General features: G+C 43.7%; 1 protein-coding gene across 9 annotated transcripts in view; it reads left to right on the forward strand.

Annotated features, from left to right (window-relative positions):
* The window catches only part of LOC121317984 (glutamate receptor-interacting protein 1-like), a 152,702-nt gene extending 139,440 nt beyond the window's left edge, over positions 1-13,262 (forward strand). For 5 of the 9 annotated variants that reach the window (XM_041254109.1, XM_041254103.1, XM_041254111.1 and 2 more), the window contains 11 exons: positions 2,072-2,141; positions 2,541-2,686; positions 4,439-4,583; positions 6,243-6,391; positions 7,773-7,958; positions 8,066-8,216; positions 8,618-8,729; positions 8,913-8,957; positions 9,958-10,182; positions 10,697-10,843; positions 11,290-13,262. In XM_041254109.1, coding sequence (XP_041110043.1) covers positions 2,072-2,141; positions 2,541-2,686; positions 4,439-4,583; positions 6,243-6,391; positions 7,773-7,958; positions 8,066-8,216; positions 8,618-8,729; positions 8,913-8,957; positions 9,958-10,182; positions 10,697-10,843; positions 11,290-11,544 — 1,631 coding nt within the window. In that variant the 3' untranslated portion in view covers positions 11,545-13,262. The remainder of the gene's footprint in view (positions 1-2,071; positions 2,142-2,540; positions 2,687-4,438; positions 4,584-6,242; positions 6,392-7,772; positions 7,959-8,065; positions 8,217-8,617; positions 8,730-8,912; positions 8,958-9,957; positions 10,183-10,696; positions 10,844-11,289) is intronic. The other 4 variants (XM_041254105.1, XM_041254112.1, XM_041254104.1 and 1 more) reach the window with 3 other exon arrangements.
* Positions 13,263-13,575: the final 313 nt, after the last annotated feature.

Below are 13,575 nucleotides of genomic sequence, written 5' to 3' on the forward strand. Positions count from 1 at the left end.
TCTTATTATGCATGAGCACTTATTATGTCCCGCGATATATATATATATATATATATATATATATATATATATATATACGTAATAGTGATCTGGTTCGTGCCCCTTTAAAAATGTGACCCAGAGATAAAAAGTTGGATTTTTTAAAGCGCTTACACGTACTTTAGTTCAAAATACAAAACAATCCAAACAAACATAACCCTAGCTCCCTTGGAGCACTAACTACACATATGCAGGTCCCTGACATACGTGCAGGACAGCTAAGCTGTTTACCTGACATATAACACAAAAACAAACTCTAATACAGATTTTTATAAAACCAAACGTAGGTTTTACACGGACTTCCAGTCGGGCTCTACACTTCACAGCAGCAGCACAGAACAAACTGGCTGCACTCTTTAAATACCCTGCACCTGGTTCTAATTTACAATTACCTCCAGGTGCAGGGAATACTTAACAATTAACAAACACAATTAACAATTAAATTAAACAAAACATGCATTCTCTTTAAAAAAATCTTATTTGGGTCTCCGAATCCTGAAAGAATCTTTTCGGTCCCTGTTCTGTACACAGGTGCATTCTGAGAAGTCACAATAAATTGTCAATAGTGTCAAAGCAGGCACTTTAGTGTGTGTGCCACGCAATCAGGCACGTTCAGCCAGTCTATTCTGAGAGCAAGCAGGCAGCCAGGTCTTCATCATGAATAGTATATAACAATCTCTTAGAGAACGTGTGTTCTGAAAGGTACAGCTTTCTTTGGTGGTTTTGCTTCTCCGCTGCTGTTAATGGTTTAAAGGGAGCGGGGCTGTGTATGAATGCCTGGTAGTAGGAAAGGATCACCATAGGGACAGATTTCATCAAAGAGGCAAAACCTGGAATGAGACGTGATGGACAGTGCGTCCGTAGCAACAGTGAATGATATCACATGGCAGACTACAGGAAGGCATTTGAAAGCACGTCAATTAAAACGTTCATTCACAAATTTGGCTTATTCACCCATTAGACCATGTTGACAGCATGTTGTCATTTATCTTACTGTATAAGGGCCCTTCCCTAGTTCGCTGTTTTCAATATTTCATGATTTTTGTGATGTGTAAAACTCGGAAAGGGAGCTCTGTATTGTGTTAGTGTTAGCAGTATATTCCCTGGTTAGACTTGCTGAGACATTGAAAGCACTGTGTAATACAATTCACAGACTGTAAAAGGGTAGAATACAGAAGGACATTGGCATTAATAATGCCCACAGTTTGATTTTCAAGTAAGATAAGTATGGAAAGGGCTCTTCTCAACGGACAGACGTCAGTGTTCTTGGTTTTCTCGACACAATGTAAGGGTATGTTCTGGGGTAAACTTGGCCTTGTCCAGCTAGCTCACAAAATATAGTGCATTTTCCAATGAAACACAAAGGTACAGCACATGTGAACAAGTACCGGGTCAGTTCCACTCCAACTGTGCAGAACTTTAAAACAAAACTTTAAAACTCAGTGATATACAATAGCATACAGGTAAGTGACTCTGCCCTGGAGATCACGATCACTCAGTGATATACAATAGCATACAGGTAAGTGACTCAGCCCTGGTGATCACGATCACTCAGTGATATACAATAGCATACAGGTAAGTGACTCAGCCCTGGAGATCACGATCACTCAGTGATATACAATAGCATACAGGTAAGTGACTCAGCCCTGGAGATCAAGATCACTCAGTGATATACAATAGCATACAGGTAAGTGACTCAGCCCTGGAGATCACGATCACTCAGTGATATGCAATAGCATACAGGTAAGTGACTCAGCCCTGGAGATCACGATCACTCAGTGATATGCAGTAGCATACAGGTAAGTGACTCTGCCCTGGAGATCACGATCACTCAGTGATATGCAATAGCATACAGGTAAATGACTCTTCAAGGGCTGGCAGCACTATGATAGGGATCATTTCAACAGGTTGTAGTATGACCTGAATACAACAATGATAGACCCGAAACAACTGTGCAAAAACCCTTTGTAATAAATGTGCTTCACTATGAAGCTCTTCTGTTTTCTATCTAAAATCTCCCCCTGTCTTGCAGCTCCATCCAGCAGGAAACCAGGGGACCCACTCATAATCTCGGACATTAAAAAGGGCAGCATAGCTCACAGGTGAGAGTCCCGTGTAAATCCAGCTGCAGGATCTGTATTCTCTCAATCTCTTTTGAGGTGAGAGTCCCGTGTAAATCCAGCTGCAGGGTCTGTATTCTCTCAATCTCTTTTGAGGTGAGAGTCCCGTGTAAATCCAGCTGCAGGGTCTGTATTCTCTCAATCTCTTGTGAGGTGAGAGTCCCGTGTAAATCCAGCTGCAGGGTCTGTATTCTCTCAATCTCTTGTGAGGTGAGAGTCCCTTGTAAATCCAGCTGCAGGGTCTGTATTCTCTCAATCTCTTGTGAGGTGAGAGTCCTGTGTAAATCCAGCTTCAGGGTCTGTATTCTCTCAATCTCTTGTGAGGTGAGAGTCCCATGTAAATCCAGCTGCAGGGTCCGAATTCTCTCAATCTCTTGGCAGGACGGGCACTCTGGAGCTTGGGGACAAGCTGCTGGCGATCGATAACATCCGCCTGGATAACTGCTCGATGGAGGACGCCGTGCAGATTCTGCAGCAGTGCGAGGATCTGGTCAAACTGAAGATCCGCAAAGATGAGGACAACTCAGGTATCAGCAAACGCACCCCTAAGAAAGCAGGGTGTGCTTTTACAGGAAACTGCACTTGAAACGGGATACAGGGCTCCTGTAACAGATGTGGAGATCAGAGCCTGGGGATTTTAACAGATAAACACAGCTCTCCTGGTTTATTTCGTGTTTTCTTATTGTTATTCCTCATGTTAAAACATGTGTTGTATTAATACACATAGATTCAACCTGGGGTGTCCAATTTCAGTCCTGGAGGGCCATTGCACTCCAGGTGCAATGAGATAATGAACCATGGCAGGGTCTGGGTGCAGGTTTGATTGGTTCAGTTAAACAAGATAGAACAGGGTTTGAACAAAGACCAGGAGTGGAAGATTCAGCTCTGGCCACCTCTGCATTACGTCATTGAAAATAATAAGTTTCACAGATGCAGACATTTCGGTATTATGAGCATCCACCATTCCTCCATGCTTCCCTCAGATTGCCATTTCTTCAAATTCCTGGTGTAAAGGAATGACTGTAACATTTTAAAAATACGGAATAGCTTTCGTTTTGTATTTTTTTGGGGGGCAAGGAAGAATGTTTTACTGTGCTTGGATTAGCAGTATTTGTTTTGGTTTTTAATCCCCTTGCCAAAGCCTTGTGGAAACAGCGTACGGTTTCTCTGATTGAAGCACCAGACAGCTGCAAGAATTGAAAAACTGAACACTTTGATCCTTGATCTTTTACATTGTTTTATTTTATTAGAACCATAAAATGGGTTTTCAATAAAATAAAATAAACCGTGGTAACGCAAAACAATAATGTATTTTATATTATTATCTGTGGGCATGGCTGGGTGTCTCTTTAGTTAACTCTTTCAAAACTGCAGAGCTGTGCACAGGTCAGATAACAAATCTTGCATATGCCCATTTAATACCTATTGCATTCTAAGTTAAAACCTTTCCATACTGTTATGCATAGATGGGAGGTACTTGAAAAAAGTGTTAACATCTACCTAAATCTGACATTTATACCAGAAGAGATTTGCTTTAGTGACATAATAGGAATAAACGTAGGGTCGACATCCATTCCTCATGTTTGTTGTGCAAGCTGTCTGCAATAATAGTATAGCTTCAAATGAAATCTGGAAAATACTGTAGTGCACCCCAATGTACGCATGTAGATTTGAACAAACTGTGTCTCTACATGCTGCTTTATGCTTTTTTAATCGCACCATGATTTTTAAACTTTGTCTCAGAGTGCCTCAGCCTGTTGCTGGTTAAAACTGAAAAATAAATGTTGTAATTAATAAATTATAGTAATACCTGAAATCATTTCTGCCATGCATAAAGACCAAGATATTACCATGCATAAAACCAATACGTCAATATGCGTCTAATTACTGACTGACCCATTGATTTCACAGTATACATGTAATCTTACCCGTAGTGTCAAAGGAGTCCCTAATCAAATTCAACAGTAAACATTTTTTAATTATTAATTACTAATAATTTCCTCAAATTGCATATCAATTACTTTCCCTTTAAGATGTTATTGGGTACTTTTTGAGGCTATCGTATAGCACTTCTAGAGGCTGAATGTTATAATTGCTCTGATATAAAAGGAGAATTTATACATTCTTCTTAAAAGGATGGCCCATTTTGAAGTAGGCTGCATATTTGTGGGTTGAGTGGGACAGTAGTGTGTTTTGATTTTAACTTCTCCTAAGATCCCCTTGGCTGTGGCTGCATCTTTTGGAGGAAATCCATGTTTCCTGTTTTTTTGTTGTTGCAGATGAGCAGGAGAGCTCCGGCGCAATCATCTACACGGTAGAACTGAAGCGATATGGGGGGCCACTGGGGATCACCATCTCTGGGACCGAGGAGCCCTTTGACCCCATCATCATCTCCAGCTTAACAAAGGGGGGACTGGCAGAGAGGTAACTGACATGCTAGATTAACACACAGACTGGATCAGCAGGCAGGCTAGATCAACACACAGGCTGTATCAGCAGGCAGGCTAGATCAACACACAGGCTGGATCAACACACAGGCTGGATCAGCAGGCAGGCTAGATCAACACACAGACTGGATCAGCAGGCAGGCTAGATCAACACACAGACTGGATCAGCAGGCAGGCTAGATCAACACACAGGTTGGATCAGCGGGCAGGCTAGATCAACACACAGGCTGGATCAACACACAGGCTGGATCAGCAGGCAGGCTAGATCAACACACAGGCTGGATCAGCAGGCAGGCTAGATCAACACACAGGCTGGATCAACACACAGGCTGGATCAGCAGGCAGGCTAGATCAACACACAGGCTGGATCAGCAGGCAGGCTAGATCAACACACAGACTGGATCAACACACAGACTGGATCAGCAGGCAGGCTAGATCAACACACAGGCTGGATCAGCAGGCAGGCTGGATCAACAGGCAGGCTAGATCAGCAGGTAGGCTAGATCAACACACAGGCTGGATCAGCAGGCAGGCTAGATCAACACACAGGCTGGATCAGCAGGCAGGCTAGATCAACACACAGACTGGATCAGCAGGCAGGCTAGATCAACACACAGGCTGGATCAGCAGGCAGGCTAGATCAACACACAGACTGGATCAACACACAGACTGGATCAGCAGGCAGGCTGGATCAGCAGGCAGGCTGGATCAACACACAGGCTGGATCAGCAGGCAGGCTAGATCAACACACAGGCTGGATCAGCAGGCAGGCTAGATCAACAGGCAGGCTGGATCACCAGGCAGGCTAGATCAACACACAGGCTGGATCAACACACAGGCTGGATCAGCAGGCAGGCTGGATCAACACACAGGCTGGATCAGCAGGAAGGCTAGCTCAACACACAGGCTGGATCAACACACAGGCTGGATCAGCAGGCAGGCTGGATCAGCAGGCGGGCTAGATCAACACACAGACTGGATCAGCAGGCAGGCTAGATCAACACACAGGCTGGATAACACACAGACTGGATCAGCAGGCAGGCTAGATCAACACAGACTGGATCAGCAGGCAGGCTAGATCAACACACAGGCTGGATCAGCAGGCAGGCTGGATCAGCGCACTGCTTCTTATATAAGTAAGTGTATGAATAATGGCAAAATCTGTGCATCCCATATAGAACCAAACAGAGATGTACTCAGATCAAACAAAGTCAATTCTTAAGACCACCGTGAAGGCGTTAAGACATCTCATTGAAATATTTGTCTTTCTAATACTTCCATGTATTTTATTGGAAAGAACAGTCCCATTATGTTTTATAAGAGCTACAAGCAGTGTGAAATCAGCCATTATAACTTGCAGATTGACATCTCTGACACAGACTAATTTCAAGTTGCATGTACATACTTTTACACAACCCTCTCGGCAATATCCCTGATGTGAGTGATCTGTCACTGCTGCCCAGGCTCTTGTTAGTGTTTAATGCTGTTTCAAAAGAACTACTGCTGCAGGTGTTGTGTGTTTCATTGGATAGCATGGAGCAATAAAACAAGAAACTTCATTGTTCACTGTGCAGCTTGTAAGCCTGGTAATATCTCTCTCTCTCTCTGTCTCTCTATCTCTCTCTCTCTCTCTCAGGACTGGAGCAATTCATATTGGAGATCGAATCTTAGCGATTAACAGCAACAGCCTGAAGGGGAAGCCATTGAGTGAAGCCATTCATCTTCTACAGATGGCTGGAGAATCTGTCACCTTGAAAATCAAGAAGCAAGGAGAGGGTGAGCCAGGTCTGGAGCAGGGCCAAAGTGCAGGCCTTCATCACACACTCAAATGCATTCTTTATGCATGTACTGCAGATCATGATGGCAGAATCTTACTGGAATAGAATCACATGTGCTGTCAGCTTGACGTGACTCAGCCCTGGCTCTTGCTTGCAGTACAGTGTAATATAGTGTACAGCATAAGGGTGGGTCTGCTTCACAGAGAACACCAAGCACCCTCAAGCACATAACAATAATGTTCTACTGGGCCTGCACTTGCACTGGTGAGGTGCAGACCCTGCAGTGTGCATGCTTGCATAGCTATTTCTTTAAAGCCTTATCAGATATTCCAGTTTTGCAAGCCGTTCTGTTGATGATTTTGAGCTGCATTGGATTCACGTAATCATTCCCATATTTAAAACCACTGAACCCAGGAGCAGTCAGTAACCGTAGCACAGCTCAAGCATTGCATTAGGAATGCCTATTGCACTTAACAAGTGGGCTACAGTAACTATGGTGTTAACATGTCAGATGTTTGTTTATATAGTCCAAGGGGACTGTAGGGTTATGAAGGTGTAAGGAAACTAAATAAGGCATCTGTGTGTGAAGGAGCGCACACAACAGGGGTTTAAGCAGAATTTAACAACTTTCCTTTTATTGATCCCAATAACCAAGTTACAATTTTACAGCTTAATTGTTATCTTTAGACACAATAATGAGGCCACTAGTTATTAACAGAAAAAACAGTTTGTGGAAGAAGCAACGGACATGACGTTGGTGTGTGTTCACGGAGGATTTTGATGCTTCTCAAATGCGCCTCCAAGTGCTGCTGTTTTATACAGTCTTGATACCCCTTTAACACACCTAGTTGCTGGCTTATCTCTGTGTGACAGCAGCATTTTAACCAGACAACTCCTGCTTGCACCAGGTCTGGTAAAGTCAGTTTTATTGACACTTTCTCAGACAATAAAACATTATTTCCCTCATAGCAGCCAGATAACAGGATACATATTTACACAGTTGAATCGATATTGATATTGTTGAGAGATTGTTAAGATAACAGAGAGCAAGCGAAGCTCGGCTTTGCACACACAGAGTTAGGCAAGATATTCAAGACAGGCACTCATTAGTGAGAAAAGCTACCCGAATCCTCTCCTGACGACAGACCACCCTCGTACCTAAGCTTTCTCCCAGAAAATTATGTAACCGATCACTGTTTGATTTCTGTTTAGAGCTAGGTGCTACATTGTTGTGACTATTGATAATGTTTAAGCTATATGTGTGTAACTTTTGCATATTAGAATCAGTAAAATAAACCTGCTAATGCATCATATTGCATTGTGCGACTCATTGACAGACATCATGGATTTGTTTATTAGTTTCCTTACAGCTGCTGTTTGTGTTGCAGTGACAAGCCCTAAGAAGAGCTCTGTATCAGGGCAGCTCAGCGAGCTCAGTGATGTGGATGATGAATCTCTGACAGCGCTGCAGCCCGGCAAGCTGTCCGATATCTACGGCACCACCATCCCCAGCGTGGACAGTGCCGTCGAGTCCTGGGACGGCTCCGGCATCGACACGGGCTACGGGAGCCAAGGTAGGAGCAGGGAACCCCTCTAACAGTTTGCCACGGTGTTCTCATTGTTCTTTTTGCAGTTTTCCCATGGTTATACTGTACTATGCATTTATCTATGCCTGGTCCAGGGTACCAGGCGTCTGGGTACAGCTTTCACAGCCACGAGTGGAGAAACGCCAAACACATGGGCAGCCTGTCCCCTGCCAGCCACCAGAGGAACTACGCCTTCCAGGACATGGGGCTCAGTGACGATGAATGGGACAGACCCACCACTAGTGGGTAAGCCGGCAAGCCAGAATTCAGTAGCCCTATGGTACTCCCTTCAGGCGCCCTAGTGCCCCCTTACGTAAACCACAGAAAAATAAAGCCGGTCTTGCTATGTGTTAATCCAGGGGTGTTCAGCAGGCCAGAATAACTGCATTGAGATGATTAAACATAAAGGTATTCTTATTTGTTATCACAATCCAAGAATTCAACTTCTGATTAGCCTAGCTTCAAGGGGGTCCACGTGTGTCTCTCAGGTTAGCTCAGGTAGCTCACCCTGCACCAGCCCTGTTGAGTTAGGTGGCTGGCTCTTGGTTCTTCTGTTTTAAGTTGTGTCACGCGTGGTCCCTGCCAACTGGGAACGGTGTACTGTTCTTGCTTGTGTGCTCAAGGTTAACCCTCTTGGTCCGTTGCAGCTACACTGGCATCAATGACGGCACTGAGCCTGACCAGGAGGAGAATTTCTGGTCGCAGGCTCTCGAAGATTTGGAGACATGCGGTCAGTCTGGCATCCTGCGAGAACTTGAGGTAATCAGAGAGTCAACATCATTAACAAGTCTTGGAATGTAGATCTGCAGCGTAATGACACAACTGCATGGAATTATGGATTGATTGTTGTTTAAATCCCTTTAGCGTTTCTCGGTGCCCTGTTGTCACGTACAGTACTAGTAGTGGATTCAATCAGTGTGTAATAACTCCTTTTTTTTCCAGGACAAGCCTGACAGGCTTCTGAATAAGAGAAACCTGGCCATCTTGGTACCCTTCCCTTTTGTGCTTTTCTTTGCCTGTGACGCTCGCATTTGTTCAGCTCTCGGAGCTCTCTATGCACCGGCTGGTGACACAAAGTGGGTCCTCCTGCACGGTAGCTCCAGACCACTTTGTTCCACCATGATTTCAATTTTCTATAATTTGCTGTATCCCAATATTTTTTTATTGTTTTGCCTAGGAGATTGTTAGAATATCTCTAGTCTTCAATGTTACCTTCAAATGGAGGTAAAGTGAATAGTGTCTCTTATGGTGTCCCAGATTTCTATTTGCTTTGAGTAATTCGATGTGTACAACAGCTTGGATGAATAGAGAGCACCGTGTTTGATGTTTTTTTGCTGTTGTTGTTTTTGGTTTATTTTGATCTCTCTGTGTTATGACAGCACCGTGATGGCAGGTTTGAGTGACTTGAATTGATGCACTTCAAACCGTCACGCCTGAGGGAGCATGTCTGCTCTTGCAAAGCATGAAAGGAAAGGCTTCTGAGTGCTGTGGCTAGATTGAGGGATTAGCGGTTTACTGAACTGCAGTCAAGATTCTGAAAAGTCATTTTAAAACAGCATATTTTGAGGTCAGGGTTGGGGCTTGTATTGCCATCGCCTGCCTTGTAAAAATGACCTGGGTAACCTTTTCTTTTTTAAATGCACTCTCTGTTTGGGGCACGTCTCTTTGCCATTATTTCTTGTGAACTTTCTATAATGGTATGGATTTAACGTATGGTATGGTATGGACGTAACACACTAATGAGCAAAGCTGGGGGAGGCGTTTTAAAGTAACACAGCTCCAGAATCTTGTCTCACATACATTTGGTGTTTTCTGTTACCACCGCCTAAGAAATAAAGACAACCCAGCATGCAGTTGCAGTTCTTCTTTCCTTTGCATTACCCTTTGTTTTGTGTGGGCTGATAGCAACTAAAAAGCGGTGCCTCTCTAGCTGGATCGCAGCCGTGTTGCTTGTACTCAGACGTGGTGGTGTTTGTTTTTTTGGCAGGCTACCATCATGTCCGGGAGTACGATGAGCCTGAATCACGAGCCGCCCCAGGCCCGCAGTCTCCTGGGCAGGCAGGCCAGCTTCCAGGAGCGCAGCGCGTCCAGACCCCAGTACACTCAGGCCAGCCGCAGCAACACCCTGCCCAGCGCCGTGGGGAGGAAGTCTGTGGCCGTGAGGAAGATCAAGCAGGAGATGATGTCTCCCACCCCTGTTGAGCTGCACAAGGTTGGCCAGTTTCATTCTTAAAAAAGTTAATAATTATTCCATACATCTTACCATTTTGTTACTGTATATGGGTCTTCAAATATTATAGTAAATTGGTATTTCATCAAATGAAATGTCATAATTCAACACAGCAGGTCAAAACTGAAAGGATAGTGCTCATGTACGATTTGCAATTAAATATATCTTCATTTCGACACAGCAGCATTTTTTTCTCGCCTACTGTAGTACTGAAATGATCCACCTAGTGGTCAAAACTAAAAAGACAGTGCTGAATTCATAGTTTTCTATTAAATAAGTGTTTTGGTTTGAACACAATATAGGCGTTATTTATCTGGGTATTTAAAACTAGTTTTTATTAAGCCTTTTTTCCTGTGCACTTGCTGTAAAGACCTTGACCCATCTGGCTATAAGTGTCATGTTTTATCATTTTGTTTTTAGTCGTTTCATGCATGTCTAAGCATGTGTGCGTGTGTTTTTTCTTCGTTTTAACCACAGTGCATGTTGTTTTTTTCAGGTGACGCTTTACAAGGATTCCGATTTGGACGATTTTGGTTTTAGCGTTTCAGATGGAATGCTGGAAAAGGGGGTGTACGTGAACAACATCCGGACCAACGGGCCAGCTGATCTGGGAGCCCTCAAGCCTTACGATCGGCTGCTACAGGTAAACTGTTCTCCAGAATGTGTGCTCTGTGTTGTAGTACAAACTCCACACACTTTACAGACTAAAGTGCCTAAATCCTCTTCCTTCCTTTCTGTGCATTCTCACTGTTATTGACCACGCTAGTGTGCATATGTGACATTGTCACGTTTTGCACATCTAGAGAAATGCTTATCCAGTTCTAATGAAACTTGATTCTAGCTTCCAGAATCTGGGGTACAAAGAGAGACGTGTTTGACCATCCATAGGTCACTCTTACATGCAAGGTGGATCCAGGCCACGGTGATCTACTTTCTCACGATGCCGAGAACGCTTATATTGGATTTACAGCCGTGGGAGGAGAGGAATGTAGCAAACATGCTTGTGCAATTAATGAAAACTGGTTTTATGCTGAAACTAAATCCAAATAACTATTGTTATTTATACATTTGTTTTTTTGTTTATTTTAGGTAAACCACGTGCGGACCAGAGACTTTGACTGCTGTCTGGTGGTGCCTCTTATTGCAGAGTCCGGCAACAAACTGGACTTGGTGATCAGTAGAAACCCCCTGGCTCGCCAGCAGGGGGCAGAACTGGTCCAGCCGCTTTTACAGCAGAGCGTCTCTGGGGAGTGGAACAACCAGGGTGCCGTGCTTCAGCAGCAGCAGCAGCAGCCTGGACGATTAGCGGGAATCGATATGAGAGAGCCCACGAAAACCTTATAGCAAAGCCAACTCTGAACGACTTGAGCGTTCCCACGGTGCTACAGCACTTTGAATTGTGCTCCCCTGTGGCGATTGGGGCAGATGTCTGTCAAGAGTCTATAATAAGCACAGTGAATTTCCTATATTACCAGAGCATGACCCACAGTTAAAGCCCTCGGACCCTACTATCTCTCTTACCTAGGATGGGTGTGTTTCAAACCTTTGTGATGATAATGATGATAACAAAGTGCTTTTGGTATGTGAAAAAAGTGCCATCCCTTATTTTTAACCCAAGAAATGTTAAAAGACTATTGTGCTCACCTGAATCAAAGAACAGAGCCAAGCAGATGACATGGATGCTTTTATGTTGCACCGACCAATTTGTGTACATGACTGGGGGGGTTTACGCCCTTCAAACCAGACCCTCCTCCTAAGGGGACATCCCATATACAAGACTAGTGATTCCAGTAATTCAGCAAGGTGAGACATAAGCCCTCTAGACCACATCCCTGCCGGTGGAAACTGAGACAGCAGGTAAAACAGTGAAGGGAAAAAAACTGCTGTCTTTAATCTTTAACTGCAACTGCACGGGGTCTTCACTTTTCCAAAACACATGAATATTGTGCTCATACGGAACAGGGGGCGGGTACAGCCTCAGCATTAGATTAATTAGCGGGTTTCCGGAAAAGAACCCTGCTCCTTACTCTCTAAGAATTACACTTCAGGATTATTTTTCCCTTTGTCGAGGGCATCCACTTAAATGTGTTGCTTTAAAAGGCAACCCTAATCCATAAACTCAAGACGCATTTAAGGGGAATGCAAATTGCCTATTACATTTGCTGTAGAAAAATGTGCCTGTGATTTGACCATAAGGGAACATATGGGCCCAGGGTGTTTTATGCAACTGGCCACAGTCCCTCAGCAATCAGGAGACACTGTGATGAAACAGGTGGCATTGTAGCAGATTTCTCAGCCTCACACTTGGGTCTTGCTTACACCTTCTTTATAAGCCTGAGGTGCCGCAGTTAACCCAAGCTGATACAACTGTACTGTTTTTTTTGTTTTGTTTTTTTTACTCTGCATCTTTTCCCAATTTTAGTAAATATTTACTGACAGTGCATTGATGTGGCATTGCAGCTTTGAGTTTGTGGTTAAGCAGCTGTTTACTGTGCTGCAGGCTGTACAAATAGAATTGTGTGTAAGATGGCACTTTACAGTATGTGGGTTCTGAGAGTTTTGGGGTCTGGTAAATTTGCTGTATTTCAACAGAAATGCAATGGTTTTTTTTTTTTTTTTTTTATTAAAGTTTGTCCATAAGATTTAAATATTTTAAAAACACAGGTAGAAAATGCACTGGGGAAAAAAAAAGCCATGTGTGTTCAGAATGATTAAAATACCTGTGCATGTGATAGTGGCTTGTTGACTGCTGTTCCCCTCATGTAGACACCCAACATTTCTCAGCAAATCTCACAGTAAAATACCCCTCATTTCAGCACCCTGACCAAAATGCACACAACCTTGAAATGTTTCCGGAACACCCTGTAGCGTTTAAACAAACACATTACCATGCCTGTCTGGTGTTGTGCGGCTCTGGCATCAGCGTTGATTTTGGCTACAGGAGGGGGATGTCTGTGTGTCTGGACTGGCACTACAGATGTAATCGAAACATGACAAACTGTTTTAGGGCAGGTGCAGTGACTTTTTATTGTGCTGATTAACAACTGGCATCACCAAAATGCTGCAAAATGATCTGTCGATCTTGGGCAGGTGTTGTGACTCTTGGTCTCCCAGTTCATGGCCTGTCATGGACAGTGTCTGGTTATACCGTCTCAGTATGCTGCCCTAGTCCAGCCTACAAAGTGCCGATTGCACGAAGTCGCTGCTTTCTTGACATACATGGCATTTGGTTTTGTTTTTTCTGCAATTTTTTTCTTTATTTCTTTTATTCAAGCTTGCAATTCAAGAGCTGAAATCACTCCATATCCAGTGTCCAATCAACTGTCTCACTAATTAGGTGATTAAGTGCATGTGCTTCAGTCATAGTCACTCAAG

Source organism: Polyodon spathula, chromosome 7, assembly GCF_017654505.1.
Source record: "Polyodon spathula isolate WHYD16114869_AA chromosome 7, ASM1765450v1, whole genome shotgun sequence".
NCBI lineage: Eukaryota > Metazoa > Chordata > Actinopteri > Acipenseriformes > Polyodontidae > Polyodon > Polyodon spathula.